Below are 17,907 nucleotides of genomic sequence, written 5' to 3'. Positions count from 1 at the left end.
CGCGCCCACACACGACCAAACATGTCTGCTGAAACTGGCCTGCGGGCCAGTTTCAGCAGACATGTTTGCTCGTGAGTATGGGGCCTTAGTCTTAGGACTAAAATGGCATTTTAGTTTTAGTCGCATACTGCGCGGCACGACTTTCCGAAAGAAGCCGAACGTCGCTGCGCCGTATAGATCGGACTCTATACGGAGCCTGCGCAATGACGTTTGGCTTCTGTCGGAAAGTCGTGATGCGCAGTATGCGCCGGTCGGAGGAACATCAATCAACTAGGAACGCCCAGTCCGGCAAGAATCATACCCGGAAGCCGAGGGATGAAACGACGATAACGAGGTATGTACGAAAAAAAAAAAAAAAAATAGCATACCCGCAGTGTAATCAGTCTTCTCAATGTATTGTTAGAATAGGATATGTAGGCGGAAGGCGCATGCGCCGTTCCAAAAAAACGTCAATCACGTCAGGTCAACCCAAATTACCATAAAACACCCCCCCTCAGCCTATTTTGAATTAGGCGCGCTTACGCCCGCCGCATTTACGCTACGCCACCGTAAGTTAGGAGGCAAGTACTTTGTGAATACAGTACTTGCCTCTCTGACTTAAGGCGGCGTAGCGTAAATACGATACGCTACGCCGCCTTAAAGTTGCGCGCCCTACCTGAATCTAGCTAATAGTATATCTTTTTATCCTACAGGTCCTTTCCTTTCAGAAAATATATAAAAATCTAGGGGTTTCAAATAATTTTATGTGTGCAAAAAATGAAAAAAAAAAAAACAATTGCTCTAGTTCGGCGAATGGCGTTTGTAGCAATTTTATATGCTATTTTATTTTTTCAAGCAAAGAGAAGTTTTCTTTTGAGTCTCTTATTTGATCTATATAGATAAATAATATTGGTTATTCCTATTTGGTACCTCGTTACCTTTATTTGAATCCATTTTTTAATAATAGGCACAGCTGTGGTATGGACACAGAATCCCCTTTATATTATTTCAATCTAGCCCTTACAGGAAAAAAGGAAAAGGAAAAAGGATAAATAAATAGAAGTGTGTTTTACCAGCTTTCCCGGGACTTATGTAAAGCCTGTAAAAATATGAAATGCCTGGAGCAATGCAAGGGGGCAGGAAGTGGCCCCAGACTGGCAAGCTGAGGGGATCCCATACAGGGGAGATCTGTACATTGTCCCACCGCTCAGCTGTCAGAGCAACCCTCACAATATTCCATTGTCTCAGCGGCACCTGGGGCAACGCCTGTAATTGGTGGCGTGCGGGATAATTACACCGCAATATTTTTTTCAAGGTGAAGTACTAAAATTTAGTTTTTTTTTTTTGGTTATTATTATTTGAAGTGGATTTGTTTCATTAATAACATCCAAGGATTAATTATTTGACAATGACTTTGACAGGCCATAAAATAAGTCATGTGCAAAGAGTGTTAAGAGTTTATAGACTGTGGCCCGGATTCAGATAGCCTTTATGCCGGCGTATCTATTGATACGCCGCGTAAGTGCTACGAAGCGCCGGCGTATCTTCTTTCTGTATTCAGAAAGCTAGATACGCCAGAATTTCCCTGAGATCCGACCGGCGTAAGTGTCTTACACCGTCGTATCTTAGGCTGCATATTTACGCTGGCCGCTAGGTGGCGCTTCCGTAGATTTACGCAAGGAATATGCAAATTAGGTAGATACGCCGATTCAGAAACGTACGTCCGCCCGGCGCATTTTTTTACGTAGTTTATGTAAGGCTTTTTCCGCCGTAAAGTTACCCCTGCTATATGAGGCGTATCCTATGCTAAGTATGGACGTCGGGCCAGTGTCGAATTTTCCGTCGATTACGTCGTTTGCGTAAGTCGTTCGCGAATAGGGCTGTACGTAAGTTACGTTCACGTCAAAAGCATTGCCTATTTGCGGCGTAATTTGGAGCATGCGCACTGGGATACGTTCACGGACGGCGCATGCGCCGTTATTTAAAAACGTCATTAACGTGGGGTCAGCCTTCATTACCATACAACACGCCCACTGCATGGATAATTTGAATTCCGCGGGCTTACGCCGGACCACATACGCTACGCCGCCTTAACTTAGTGTGCAAGTTCTTTCTGAATACGAAACTTGCGCCCTAAGTTACGGCGGCGTAATGTATCTGAGATACGCTACGCCCGCCGATAGATACGAAAATGTATCTGAATCCGGGCCTCTCTCTTTATCCCAATTAAAACAGGAAAGGGAGTGGCCTGTCATTTAAACTTGAAAACATGTTTTGGTTGCTGTCTGACTTTACAGTTATACAATCCCTTCTTAAATCTTTAACAATTAAAAGATAAGATTTCCATACCCTACAGCATAGGTGTACGCGAGCCAAATCTGGCCCTCCAGGCCATTTCATGTGGCCCTCGCACCAGCCCTTCTCCAGACCCTAAGGGCCCTTTCACACGGGGCGGATCGTGAACCTCTGCTTGCTCAGCGGGGACCGCTCCGTTGATCCCCCCAGCCGGCGGATGACAGGGCGGTCCCCGCACACTGTGCAGGGACCGCCCTGTCTTTTCTCCGCCCACCCCTATGGGGGGATCGGATGAACACGGACCGTATGTCGGTGTTCACCCGATCCGCAGACGGAAAGAAAAATAGGGTTTTCCTCCGTCTGCTGAATCGGAGCATAGCGGAAGTGGGCAAGATCGGGTGTCAGCGGATGTTCATATACGTCAATCATGTAAGGTCACCCCCCATTACCATAAAACACGCCCCCTCAGCTAAATTTGAATTAGGCGCCATTACGCCCGCCCGATTTACGCTACGCCGCCGTAACTTAGCAGGCAAGTACTTTGTGAATCATGTACTTGCTTCGCTAACTTACGGCAGCGTAGTGTAAACACGATACACTACGCCGCCGCAAAGTTAGGACGCCCTTTCTGAATCCAGCTATATAACGCTTTCACTGGAGTTTTTTTGTTTACTTTAGTTCTTATCTTGGACTTCAGAATAATTATTGTTGTGGAGTCTATCTGAAAGTAGTAGTGATTGAGTGGTTCAGCACATGACACTGGGCAGGGCTGACACCACTCAGTCCACAAAAATGTTGTGTATTGGCAGTCCAAAATAGCACTTAGCAGCTGAGTGCATTTCTGGCAGCTTACAGGACATTATTCTGCAGGGTCTTTAAAGGGACAAAACACAGGAAAATGTGAATGTATTGCATATATGTGCTGCATATTTTTTATTTTGCCTTAAAGTGGTTGTAAACCTCAGACATTAAATATATGAACAAAACATATCCCTTTATAGTGTGTGCTTGTCTCAATAAAGAGCACTAAGTGTAATTTCTGTCTGCTGCTTCCTTCCTCTGCTATCAACACGAGTCACTTCTGACAACCTTTCCTAACACCGAGAGAAAAATGGTGACGAGGAGGAATCTCCAGCACACACTCTGTGATTGACAGTCCCAGCTCTGTTCCTGGGTGCTGTGTGAAAGGGGGGGGGGGGTTGTCCCTTTCCTCCAATCAGCTCTTAGAGCTCTCCTCACTGAGCTCTGCAGGGTGTCATTTCAGCTCCCCACCTCACTGCTTACTGAATAATATTAGTGACCACATACTTTCCCGTATTTGTGGTTCCCAAAATTACAAGTTGATCACCAAACCGGGCTGCTTTTTTTTATGGGTTTTCAACTCGAACACTTCATAGACCTGAATGCAGAATACCTGTACTGCTGAAACAGAGTCCCATTTAAAGTCTAAGCACCATGCTGAATTTGTTGGTCAATGCAGTCAACACCTGGGTGGGAGAATTCAGATTTAGGATAGCATAGGGAGCGAGGGAAGGGGGCAAATGTACTTTAAAACCATGGTAATAAAATACATTTAAGTGCTATTGCTTACCTCTCTACATCATTCTAAAAAAATATCTGATGATTGATCCTTTCTAACCCACATGGTTTACCCCGATTACCCTGTGTAGTACAAACACTAGCTCTTTATGATAAGATGAGATGACCTCAGATATTCCTGTGTACTTCACATAAAATACATATTTGCCATAACAGACTTGAGAAAAACCAGCTGCCCCACTTGTGTTATTTGTGGCAAATGGAAAACTCCATTGGTCCTTCCAATAACATCTTGTCAGAGTAATTTATTCTAATGCAAACATTCCAGAAAATGATAACCGTGACGTGAAGCAACTGCTGGGGGAGCCATGATGTTTGGATATAAAATTGAGACAAAGACATATTTCATGATTGAGAAGACACATACACGGTCCTGATTAATCATCATTGGCAACGCTGGTATTTTAGGAGAATCCTTTGAGGATGCCGTCACAGAGTATCATTATCAAGTCAAAACTAGTTTCACTTTATATTAAAAGACATATAAAGGAATAAAATAGTTTTTTATGTATTTTTTCTGGTATTGTGATTGTTACTTATATGGCACTGGCATATTAGGTAACACTGCAAAGTGACAACCTAAAGTGCAATTCTATCAGGGGCGGACTGACCATTCGGGCACTGCCGAGGGCCCCATGCCACTAGGGGGTCCCATCAGGGTTGCCAGCCTCAGTAAAACCAGGGACAGTATGTAAAAATCAGTGTTTTTTTACATCTGTCCCTGAAATGTCCCTTAGACCCGGTTCACACTGGGGCGACACGTCAGGCGGCTCAGCCGCCTGACGAGTCGCGTCCCATTGAATGCAATGGAACCGTTCTAATAGGAGCGACGCAAGTCGCTCCGACTTAGAAAAGGGTTCCTGTACGACTTCGGGGGCGGCTCGGGGCGACCTACATTGACTTCTATACAGAAGTCGTTTTGCAAATCGCCTCTGAAGTCGTCCTCAGGAAGTCGTCTGCAAGTCGTCCTCAGGACTACTTGCAGAGTCGCCCCCGAAGTCATGCCGCTGCAGTGTGAACCGACTCTTACTAACACCCTTTTGGTCTAAAAATTCCAAGATTATAGCTGCCCCGCCTCTCCAGTACCTTCTCAGTGTGTGTATGTATACTGTGTGTCTGTATGTGTATTCTGTGTGTATGTATACTGTGTGTATATTTTGTGTCTGTGTGTGTATACTGTGTATGTATACTGTATGTGTGTATGTATACAGTACTGTGTGACCCCATAATCTTGCCTGGGGGCCCCATAATTTCCTATTGCCTGGGGGCCCCATAATCTCCTATTGCTCGGGTAGCCCCATAATCTCCTATTGCCCGGAGGCCCCATAATCTCCTATTGCCCGGGCAGCCCCATAATCTCCTATTGAGCGGGGGCCCCACAATCTCCTATTGCCTGAGGGCCCCATGAGTTGTCAGTCCGCCCCTGAATACTATTATAATGAAAACATACAAGAATCAACACTCATGAACAAAAGAGCTTACAATCTAAAATAAACTAATGTGGAGTGGATCAAAGCTATACACCTTTCTCTGAAAATGGGTTCTGAAGGTATGCTTAAAAGGACAGAGGGACACCCGCCCTCCTTCCTCTTGCTGTTCTTATCTTGGCCATGATCGTACTTCGCGTTCATCATCAAATACCTTGGAAATACCCAGTACTTCTAAGTATGGTGAAACATGTGACCATCTCTTCTTCCCCCCAGGATACAGTGCTTAGACATTAGTGCCCAAACACTGCCATATGGGGGAGGGAAGAAACCCTGTATAAGCTCCAACACTGACCATGTGCACATTTGCAGATTTCCAAAAAGCATATCGCTGTAGTAGTATTACTACTAGTAGTAAAAAGTTAATCAGATCAATAACTTATTGTTGCTGTATAACCACCATTCTCAACTAGGGTTCCCCCAGAGATTGCTAGGGGTTCCTTAAGCTTTGGATCAACCTCCCATCTGATGGTATCGGTATAGTTTCAAGTTCAATGCCACTTGGTAGAGCCAACCAAGTGGTGTTGTCTCCACCAATGATCCTTTGAGCTGACTGTAATGCCGCGTACAAACGGTCGGAATTTTCGAGCTTTCTATCGGATATTCCGACCATGTGTATGCCCCATCTGACTTTTTCCGTTTGAATTTCCGACGGTCTTTAGGTAGAGAGCAGGTTCTCTATTTTTCAGTCGCAAATTCCAACTGAGTTTTGCCGATCAAAAGTCTGACCGTGTGTTTGCGGCATTAGGGTGTCATTCTGAACATCACTATAATGGGTTTCCTAATGTTCTCCCAATGACTCTCAATGGACTAAGCTCAGAAGGGGTTCCCTCAGATCTGAGAATTATTTCAAGGATTACTTTGGGGTAAAAAGATTGAGAAAGGTTGGTGTATAATGTCTGTGATGATGATGATGATGATTATGATGATTATAATAATGTGTTTTTATCCCCTCAGGGTTCTCCTGGTGTAAAAGGAGAAAGAGGAGAAAGAGTAAGTAGTTTATCAAATGATATCCAAGAAAAACTACCTTACCTTGATGTGTTGTCATTGTATGATAAATTACCTCTCACTTGTTCCAAAAAATAATAATAATACTGTTCCTAGCCTATGTCGTATAGGACCCATAGCCTCTGATTACCAATCATTACTATCAAGATTTTGTTGTTTCCAATGGATTTAAAAAGGGTTGCCACAATGTACATTGACAATTACAAACTATACATTGAAACAAGTTTTTTTTAAAGCCCCACTCCAGGCATATTTACTGCACTTAAGTCTAGGGCAGAGGTCCCCAAACTGCGGCCTGCGGATCAGGTGCAGCCACTTGCTAACCTTTATCTGGCCCCCCGTCATTGGTATCCCACTGACACCAATGACGGGGCACTATTCTTTCCACCGATACCAATAATGGGGCAGTATTCCTCCTATTGATACAAATGATGTGTTGGGGCACTACTCCTCCAACTGATACCAATTATGGGGCACTATTCTTCCTACCTATACCAACGATGGGGCAATATTCCTCCCACTGATATCAATTATCAAATCTCTGTGTTTAGCTTTAAAACATTAACCCAGATTAAAAAGATTGTTTTGGTAGGCCAGTCATTAGCCAATTGTGTTCCCATGTATGTCTAAAAACTAGTGCTGTCAAGCGATTAAAATTTTTAATCGTGATTAATCGCATTAATGTCATAGTTAACTCACGATTATTCGCGCGATTAAGGAGGTTCACCCTTTAAAACATTTTTTTGTTTGTTTTCTTATTTATTTTATTTTTTTTTATAATATTAAATTGTGTTTTTTAATTTTTTTACATTTTGATCACTTTTATTGCTGTCACAAGTAATGTAAACATCCCTTGTGACAGCAATAGGTGGTGACAGGTACTCTTTATGGAGGGATCGGGGGTCTAAAAGACCTCCGAGCCCTCCTTTGCACTTCAAAGTATTCAGATCGCCGAAAACGGCGATTCTGAATACTGTGTACTTTTTTAAATCCGGCGCCATTGGCACGTGACGTCATGACGCCGTTTCCGTGGTTTCAATGCGGAGACTGAATCAAAGCCGCTTACGGCTTAGTGTCAGTCTCCAACCTGGACACAGAAGGCGGCGGATCTAGGATCGGGTCTCCCGGTGGGACGGGAGGCCCGGTCAGAGCGGCGAAAGGTGGCGGGAGGGGGGGATGTCCCCTCCCGCTCCTCCGGCATAACAACCGAGCGGCTTTTAGCCGCATCGGTTGTTATGTTTGGATAGCCGATCGCCCGCTCTAAACAACGGTACCGGGATGATGCCTGCGGCTGCAGGCATCATCCCGGTATAACCCCCGAACGCCGCCTCGTTAATCGCACGATAAAAAAATTGACGGCGTTAACATGGGTTTGCGTTAACGCCGTTAATAGCGCGTTTAACTGACAGCACTACTAAAAACACTAAAAAGTTTAAAGATCCTCTTTAAAGTAATAAACTGTCACAAGGTTAGATGTAAGATCTAAGCACAGAGGGTACAGATGAGGGGCCTGCACTGGTCCTGTGAGAGTCAGGGGGCTAGACCACTGCTTCTCCTCATTATTTTCCAGCCATGTGTTCACATTATGTTATATGTAGAATAAACTTGAATTCCCTTTTTCTCCACATTTTACCATTCTTTTTTTTTTGGCATATATGACCCAATGATGTGCTTATAAGCAAACTGGAAAAACATCTGTAGCTTGCTTGGTTTTATAAATGAGCCACAAGGCTTTTAACAACCCTTTCCGGTTTAGATGTGACTTTAGAATCTGTAAACACATCTACAGGAGGAGAGGTGTGAAGACCTACAAGGTTGGGCAACACTACTCTGCTGGAGCTCCCAACTTGTTCTTAGGGCTTCCAGATTGTCTTATTTGTAATAGCAAGTTATAATAATAATAATAATTCTAGAACAATGTAAAACAAATGTCTTCAATATTTCCCAGGTTGGAATATCACTGATTAATCTTACAATGAATAATGTACAGAATTTAGGTGATATTCCACTTTCAGTCTAGGAGGTGGAATCTTTCTCCAATCCTGAACTCCAACGACCAACCTTAAGTCTTGTACATACTGTAAAATTAGTACAGTATTCGTATTAAAAATCGAATGAGCAAGACCATACTTGATGGGACCCAGAAGAAGATGGCAGCAAAATAATTTGATTACTTTTATTGCAGGGAGACACCCAGTCACAGAACATGGTGCGTGCAATCGCTCGCCAAGTGTGTGAACAAATCATACAGAGTAAGTATATAACACATATTAGCATCCTTTACTGAAAAATAAAAATTACCTTTTTAATGTACACAGCGTAAAAGAGGAAGCACAGTCTTTAGATCCTCTTTATCGGTAGAAAACTTTCCACGCCATATCAATTTTTTTTTACCTTGTTTTTAGTGAAGAATTAAAGCCTCATTCAGGCTTTTCTTGCTGGGGGAGATTTTTTCATCACTGTTGGAAAGGGACTTTTTTTAAAGTTAGAACGTCTGACAATGTTTTTTGTGGTTGTCTTTAGCTTTCTGCTGTGGTGACAACCCCCATTTCTTGTCCTGATATCAAAGGGGCAGGAAGCAGGGGGGCAAATACAGAAATAAAAGCCTGGCAGGTATTTTAACTCTTCCCTTCTCTATCCAAACCTGAAAAAAAAAACATTGGCAAGTCTTGTACAAGGTGGTTGGCCCTAGAAGACCTACCAAGGCCATGCCTAGAGAACCTTGGGTGAAGGATGGTGAATTTATCAAAACACATAGTCAGAACTTCAATTCATAACTTCTGATACCACTTTGGTGCACACAATTAGGCAGTGTCCTAACTTTGTCTGCGATGCTGAATGTTTTTTTTTTTTTTTTGCGGTGGGGTCAACAGAGACCAGGCCCCAATTCCTGTAGATATGTAGGGGTGACTTTTTCTCCTATTCCTCTTGGGGTCCTTACCCACTGCTCTTTTGTAGCACCACTGGAACACATGAAACTCTCACCTACTCAGGAAGTTTTACTGAAATTCCTATAATAGGGATACATTGTGATTGGTGGATAAGGCTTATACTTCATATTCCCATCGCACACTTTCCTGGATCCGCTCTTGGGTGCCTGTAGCAACAACCAGCTGGATACTGGTACACATTACAGTAGGAATATTTGCCAGCACACCATGGAGCAACATAAATAGCGTCCAAACAGATGTTTTATTGCATGATCACAACACAAGGAGAGTGCAACGTTTCGGAGCCGCGCAGGTCCCTTTCGTCAGGCATGTGATACGATCTATCACATGCCTGACGAAGGGGCCCTGCGCGGCTCCGAAACGTTGCACTCTCCTTGTGTTGTGATCATGCAATAAAACATCCGTTTGGACGCTATTTATGTCGCTCCATGGTGTGCTGGTGGATAAAGCTTGTTCATGAGTGAGTGAGTGAGTGAAAAACTTATATAGCGCTGCACATGCGAACTGAATCGCCTCTGGGCGCTTGTTTGACCATTTCTCCTTTGACCTCAAAAGAGATGGGTTTTGATCTTTCTCCTAAAGGCCAAGTGGTTCTCCTCCAAACGAATGGAAGTTGGTAAAGTGTTCCAATTTCTAGGGCCTTGGACAGCAAATCCTCTTTCTCCTTTGGACTTGTATCTGGTTTTGGGCATTTGGAGTAGATTTTGGTTGAAGGATCGCAGAACGCGATTGGGGTCGTAAGCTTTTATTTTTTCGCATAGATATTTGGGGGCATTTCCCAAAATACATTTATGCATCAGACAGAGTGCTTTGAAAGTAATTCTGTCTTTCACTGGCAGCCAGCGAAGGCTTCTCAGTGAGGGTGAGATTGATTCCCACGTTTTTTTCCCAGTCACAAGTCGCATGGCCGTATTCTGAACGACCTGCAGGCGGGTGATTTGGTACTTTGGGAGTCCGAGGTAAAGGGCATTTGCATAGTCAAGTCTGGAGTTAACAATTGTTCCCACCACAACGGCTATGTCTTCTTTAGGAATAAATGGAATAAGTCTGCGTAGTAGGCGCAGCAGATGGTGCGATCCGCTGACTACTGACCCTATTTGTGCATCCATTGTCATGTAGGTGTCGAAGATGACTCCGAGACTTTTGACTTTGGTGCTATGGTGCTTTGGTGCAATGCTATGAATAACATTGAAGTTAGCAGTGGCAGCTTATATATTGTGTATGTTTTTTTAAGGGATGTTGGTACAGCAGTATTTCATAGATCTCTAGCACTTAGCACTGGTTTATGAAAAACTCATGAACCCATGTTGTGTTCATTTTAAAAGATTTCAGCAAAGGCATAGGTCCATGCTCAGTATGTGAAGAACACAAAGTGCTAGAATTGTGCAGCAAAGCTTGCTCACATTCTTGCAATCCATAGCTGACTTTTTTTTTATCAAGTCTGATTGTTTTTGATGTCATTAAACTTGATGTCATTGTTTTTTTTCTAGGTCATATGGCCAGGTTTAATTCACTCCTGAACCAAGTACCAAGTCAGTCTGTATCAGTCAGAAGTATCCCTGGTCCCCCAGGACAGCCAGGTACGCAAGGCCCACAAGGTCCCCCTGGAGAACAAGGATCTTCTGGAAGACCAGGATTCCCTGGCAGCCCTGGCTCACCAGGAACACCTGGAGATAGAGGTAAGTGATAGTCTGACATTATTTTTGTCAAGTGGACAGATAACTACACTCCAGTGTTAGAAAAATTACATTGCATTAGAAGGTTATACACGTCAGCACTATTTGACTTCATGCTGAGCTTTGCAGAGTCCCCCATAAACCTGCAATGTCATCTCTGTTGACTAATTTATTGTATTGAAGAGCGGAGGAAGAAGAAACAGAGAGGTGCAAACTTATCTTGGGTTTTCTATACATGGCTGATCAGTGTTACTACTGCAATCTATCAGCTAGTGGGCATCTATCTGGTCTTGCCAAAAATGGCCTACAGAGACCCAATCAGACTTGTCTCAAAGTGACAGAGTTTGTTCAAGGCCATCTAAATACCTTAGCTCACCCTCATAACATTCCCCCATTGCTTCTTCTATCACTATAAAATATTCAGTGCTTCGGGCTATTGGGGATCTAGCAGCTAAAGGCGGACCTGAGCATGTCACCTGATGCAGGAAGTGACATCACCACTCTTTATATGCACCAATAGGCAGGGAATAGCTGTAAAAAGGATTATAAATCTGGGGTTGGGCAAGCTGACAGTGTCTCTTTAAATGGGTGACTGTCATGTTAACTACTGACTGCCAGCTCTGTTGCTCTAAAGAAGGTATGAGAAGCATGTGTAGAAGTCAATATTCTCTCTTAGAAAATGGGCAGCCCAAATTGTGGACAGTGTATTGAATGATGTCTGCAGAGGCCAATCCTGGTGGCCATTTTGTCAGGGTCTTCTTCCTAATCTGATGCCATTGTTTCTTTGATATAGGCTGTGGGTGACTATGTGAGTGGTGGGTAACGTATCACTTGTGCTGCAGTGACACGTTTGACATATGACAACCAGGAAATTGTTGGGCCATTGACATGAAAAAGCAGTAAGAAGGGTCAGGGTGATCATATAAAGCACTACCACTCCTGCTGCTCTGCAAGGAAATAAATCTCAAGACTCAATGCATGAATGACTCAATAATTGAAATCACTGAGCCAATAATTGACTAAATGAACCAATAATAAATTAATGGTCAGTTGGTTAAATAACGTCTTCTTATATAACAGGTTTAACTGGTGAAAAGGGAGAGAGAGGAAACTCTGGAATAGGAACACAAGGACCCAGGGGTCCCCCAGGGCCTCCAGGTAAGAAAACAAAATGGAGCAAACACCTTATACAGGGAACATGAATACATTCAGGTGATGCCAAATTCTCATAAAGCCAGGGGCAAAACAATATACAGGTTCCGCTTAACTGATCCCAGAAGAGAGGATAAAAATCCCCTTTGTTTGCTTTAGACCTCTCAGCCTTCAAAAGACCAAAATATATAAACAGATTACAATTAATTCTTTTTTTTGGGGAGGGAAGGGGGGGGGGAGAATGTCATCTATAAGCAAGGTTTTTGAAATATTAATAATTACTTTATACATTTTTCGTAATTACTGCAAAGTGAGGTTTTAACATTTTAACATCCTATACCATATTTATATTGTTGTATTACATACAGTATATTAGATTTAAATGTGCTCCCTCTAGTGGCAAGATGTATGTCAGGCAAAGCAATCAGTATTCTTGCTGGATGCCATTTCTAATAAAGTAATTGACATGCCATTTTTTGTAGATGTACATAAAGCGGTGAGAAGTTAGAACCGTCAAGCTTTTATTTATGTTTGTGTCCCTGTTAGGAAAATGTATTCTCTCAAATTGACCTGATCACCAGTGTCACTTGAAGTGTAAGGTGAATTGCTACCAAAACAGGAATAGAGGGGAAATCATTCAATGGGGAATTTTTTTCTGACAACTAATAGTATTCCCTCCCCCCCATTGGAAAATACCTTCTCACTTCCTGTTGAGTACACAGGACATTAAGTGCATTTAAATCTCCCCAATGAGATACAGATGGCCAAAAAAAAACTGACAGTGGTTTTAACCCTCCTCTCTGTTCGGCTTTAGATAAGCTTTAACATGTTTTTATGTCCAGGATCCCCAGGTGAAGGTCGTACTGGAAGCCAAGGTCCAGTTGGGGTTCCAGGCCAGCGTGGTATCCCAGGTCCTCCAGGAAATACTGGCTCTATGGGGCCTCCTGGTCCTCAAGGTTATTGTGACGCGTCCTCGTGTGCTGGATATGGTGAGTGCCGGTCCTTTGTTATTAAAATGTATTGTTTCTTAGCTCCCTATGTAGGCATGGAGTCACTGTGAGAGTAGGCCAGCTTTGCTGTATTTGCAATCAGAGGCTATCATAGCCATCAGGTGACCCGGAATAAGATGTTCTGGGTTCCGATCGTTAGAACGGGGCCCGGGGCTCTCAGTGAGACTCGGCGAGACATGCTCCCAGCACTAAGGGAGATATGCAAATATGCAGCCCCATGGAAAAAAGCCCAGTTTAGTGCGGCCGCATTCTTGCGTAAGGTCGGCGGTTTAAGGAAAAATCCTGTCACTAGAACAGGAATAGCGAGGAAATCTTCCAATAAGGAAGAACTCTCAGGCCCCGTATACACCATAGAATCCATCCGCAGATAAATCCCAGCAAATGGGTTTCAGCGGATAGATCCTATGGTGTGTACACGCCAGCGGATCTGTTTCCGCGGATATTTCTCCCATGGGATGGATTCCAGCAGATCGAATATTCGCTGACATGCAGAACATATCCATCTGCTGGAGTCCATCCCAACGGATGGATCCGTTTGTCTGTATAGACTCACTGGATCCATCCGTCCGAAGGGATCCCCCGCATGCGTCGTAATGATTCGACGCATGCGTGGAATTCCTTATATGACAGCGTCGCGCACGTCGCCGCGTCATAATTGCGGCGACGGCGCGACACGTCATCGCCAGAGGATTTCGGCGCGGATTTCAATGCGATGGTGTGTACACGCCATCGCATAGAAATCCGCGGAAATCCTCGAGAGGATTTATCCGTGGAAACGGTCCGCTGGACCGTATCCGCGGATAAATTCTATCGTGTGTATGGGGCCTCATACTTCATTTTGGAAAGATCTCCTCTCACATCCGAAGGGTAGAAAAACTGGAGGAAAATCTTCCCAATTGGACATATACAACAAGAAGACAGAAAGGGCTTTTATCCCTTTCGTTCTCTTGCGGTATGGCTTTAAAATGTGGGCGTATGTGGGCGTATTTACCTGCCTAGGAGCCTCCTTACTCAGCTGCTGTAGAATTCATCATTGTCTACACTACAGCAGGCGGAGATACCAACACCAGCATGACCCGCATCTAATATTAACAGGCCCATTAGTCCCACTGGGTCTTCACAAATAGCATGTCCATTCTTGATTTTCATAGTCATCACATACTACTTTGTTACATGCTCTCATTGAACATGATCTGATGTCACTTCATGCCATTTCTTGTTGATGAATTCTAAGTTTGAACCTCAACCTTTTGGCTTAGACTTTGAAATTTATGGAGCGATTATGTTTACCATGAAAACCCCTCACATTCTCTATTGATGTTCATCTGTGACATATTAACCATATAGGACACTGCAAACGTGGTTTGCATGTCTGTGTGTTTGTACGTGTTTTGTCTGCATGGTTTGCAATGTTGGTAAATGTGTTTTGCTGTTTTTTCAACATTCCTAATTTTTAAAATAGAGTTTGGAGTAGTGACATTTGCCTGTTTTTACAAAATGCTTTCAATGGTATACAGTGGAACCTCGGATTGCGAGTAACGCGGTTAACGAGCGTTTCGCAATACGAGCACTGTATTTTTAAAAATCCTAACTCGGTTTGCGAGTGTTGTTTTGCAAAATGAGCAGGATTCAAGCCAAAGCGGTGTGCAGTTCAGAAATGCTTGGAAAGACTTGGAAAAACTCAGTTCCCGAGCCTTTCCAAGGTTTGCCGAGGTCAGCCGAGCTGTCCTCGACCTTTCCATGTGTTTCCGAGGCTCTCTGGCGCCCCCCCACCTCTGGCCACATGCGGTATTGCATACCATTGAAGTCAATGCGGAACAAATTATTTTAGTTTCCATTGACTTCAATGGGAAAAGTTGCTTTGATATGCGAGTACTTTGGATTACAAGCATTCTCCTGGAACGGATTATGCTTGTAATCCGAGGTTCCACTGTATTTTACAAACCAAAAGAAAGCAAATAAGAGACATTCATTGTTAGTGTTTACTTTCAGGAAGAATTCCAGGTATGGGTATTTTATACAAAGTTACATTGAACGAGGTGGAGAGGTGGGGCTGTGGCATCTTGCTTTGTGCCTTGTACAATCAGAGAAGGCTTTGCATTCAAAGCCTTCTCTGAATGGTGGCCATGCCAAGTGGCTGACCTTCTGTGTTCAAAATGAATCAGGGCAGCCACACAGCACAGGACCCGCAAGCAAGTGGAGATCACTGAAGTAGTGTTGTCTACTGACTTCCAGCTTCCAGGGGGATTGGCCAGGTATGGTTTATACATGCTAACATTGGCCAAGCTGGAACAAAGTATCTATGTATAATATATCCATACCTGGAATTCTTCTTTAAAGGTTACTGAATTCTTTCCTGGATGTTTCTATATTGATTACCTCTTCTTACTAAGGAAACTAAGCAAGAGAATAAGGGACATGCTCAACTTTCCATCAACATCTGAAGCCTCGTACACACGACCGAGGAACTCGTCGGGCGAAACACATAGTTTTCCTCGTCGAGTTCCTTGTCAGGCTGTCGAGGAAATCGACAAGGCAAGTTTCTCCATTCCCGTCGAGGAAATAGAGAACTTGCTCTCTTTTTGGCTCGTCGAGTTTCTCGACAGTTTCCTCAACGAAAATCTACACACGACCGGTTTCCTCTGCAAAAAAATATCTCCCAGCAAGTTTCTTGCTGGTTTTTGCCGAGAAACTCGGTCGTGTGTACGAGGCCCGAGGATATCACTACAGAGAAAACCAATCTATTGCACTATACAAATAGTGGGCAGACACTGATCGTATAAATCCCTGTACACACGATCAGTTTGTCCGATAAAAACAGACCGATGGACAAACCGATCGTGTGTGGCCCCCATCGGTTTGTTTTCCATCTGTGAAAAAAAATAGAACATGTTTTACATTTTTCCTATGGATAAAAAAACGATAGAAAAAAAACAATCGTCTGTGTGGAAGTCCATCGGTCAAAAATCCATGCATGCTCAGAATCAAGTCGACACATGCTCGGAAGCATTGAACTTCATTTTTTTCAGCACGTCGTAGTGTTTTATGTCACCGCGTTTTGGCGCGGTCGGATTTTTGACTGATGGTGTGTAGGCAATACTGATGAAAGTCAGCTTCATCGGATATCCGACGAAAAAATCCATCGGATTAGATTCCATCAGATATCCAATCGTGTGTACGAGGCATAAAAGATGGGACTGAAAATGAATCTGTCAGGAAAAAAATATTTGGGCTGACTTGTTTTGACAGGTGTAAATTCTAGGGTTGACAACCTTTCTGATTTCAACAATTTTGTTGATAATAGATTCTAAGGTCCAAGCTTCTAAACCACGTGTTTGTATTTGGGACAGTGACCCATTAGGTAGATGCAGCACGTCAACCATGGAACCTTTAAAAATAATTTAGTAGTGGTAGCCCTAATATTCCACCCAGACTTTATTTAAAGCAACCCTATCAGTCACTTGAGAAAATACTAAATTATTTGGTTTACCTCTCGAGTCTCGTGTTTCCTACCATTGCTCCTTTTCAAGGCTTTAGCCTTTATCAGTCTTTTGAGCATTCAACACTTCCAGGAGTGTGGGATGCCCGTGTCCCCTACTGCTTGCTCTGGTTTTATCCCCTGATGCCTACTTCACTACTGGACACAACAAGGATGTGGAGATTGGAGGATAGAACCACAGTGCATGACCTGGGACACAGACACCCAACCCTCCCAGAATTGCTGAAGACAGCGGCTGAAGGTGCAGAGCTGGAATGGGCCCTTGGTGGCATACGTGGGCTGCTGAAGAGGTGAGTATATTACCTCTTCTTTCAACAGGGTTGCTTAAAGCGTAATTATTTGTTGAAAACATCCTATAACATAAATATTCGAGGCCTAATCCCCCTAATGTAGAGCATATTGTTTGCTCCACCACTACAGGTGCACCTAAACAGGAATTTAGATTTGAAAATTAGTAAAAGGCACTCTAAGATTGACATCCGACATTGGTTGTAGCAAAGTCTTTCATTTGATTGTTAGTTTGTGTGTGCTCAACTATATAATGTGTTGTAACTTGAAGACACATTAATGTTGAATATTTATGAAAAGCGCTGCCTAGGTAACTGCAAAGGTTTTTTCCGAAAATACAATTTCTTGAATTTTATTTTGTGGTATACAGCAATCACGCCCAGTTACTTCTGCACCAGCTTTCATAAATGGATAGATTGTTATTCTAGCGTACAATTTCTGTAAGTTTTGTGTTTTTATATTTATGTTGGTGCTATGGTATTTTTGTACTGACTTTTGTGTTTTTTCTTTCTGGTCCATCATCCTTCTGATCGTCTCATCCCATTCACTTTCTGTTCATTTCCAATGAGAAGGCTTAATACCTTACAATGACTACGAACATTGAAGAGCAAGACCAGTTGTGATACAATCTGCTTTGTCTTATTGGCTCAAACCCACCAATGGAAAATAGGTTGACCAATACGTGAAAGACTTTAAAGACACTTTGCTATGTGACTTTAGTTGAGGATTTTCAATGGAAGAATCTTGTTTTCCACTACTCCCATTATTCTGTATATTTAAACAGGCTGATCAATTTCACTTAGGAAGTGGAAAACCCATTGGCATCCCTTTTTGTTGACTAATGGGGGCGTGTCTTTTTCATATCCCCATCAACTGTTTAAAAGGCATCGCTAAACCATTTAGAGTATACAATTGTAGCCACTTGGTTTTTCCAAAGGACTGGTCTCAGAAACGCATTGA

General features: G+C 43.1%; 1 protein-coding gene across 1 annotated transcript in view; it reads left to right on the top strand.

Annotated features, from left to right (window-relative positions):
• COL14A1 (collagen type XIV alpha 1 chain) overlaps nucleotides 1-17,907 on the top strand; it is a 292,376-nt gene that overhangs the window by 272,986 nt on the left and 1,483 nt on the right. The window contains 5 exon segments of the mRNA XM_040354914.1: nucleotides 6,318-6,353; nucleotides 8,557-8,623; nucleotides 10,813-11,001; nucleotides 12,079-12,156; nucleotides 12,993-13,139. Of these exon segments, the coding sequence (XP_040210848.1) occupies nucleotides 6,318-6,353; nucleotides 8,557-8,623; nucleotides 10,813-11,001; nucleotides 12,079-12,156; nucleotides 12,993-13,139 (517 nt within the window).

This window comes from Rana temporaria, chromosome 5, assembly GCF_905171775.1.
Source record: "Rana temporaria chromosome 5, aRanTem1.1, whole genome shotgun sequence".
In the NCBI taxonomy this organism is placed as follows: domain Eukaryota; kingdom Metazoa; phylum Chordata; class Amphibia; order Anura; family Ranidae; genus Rana; species Rana temporaria.
Note: the sequence above shows the minus strand (reverse complement) of the source record. Positions and strands in the feature narration are given on the sequence as shown.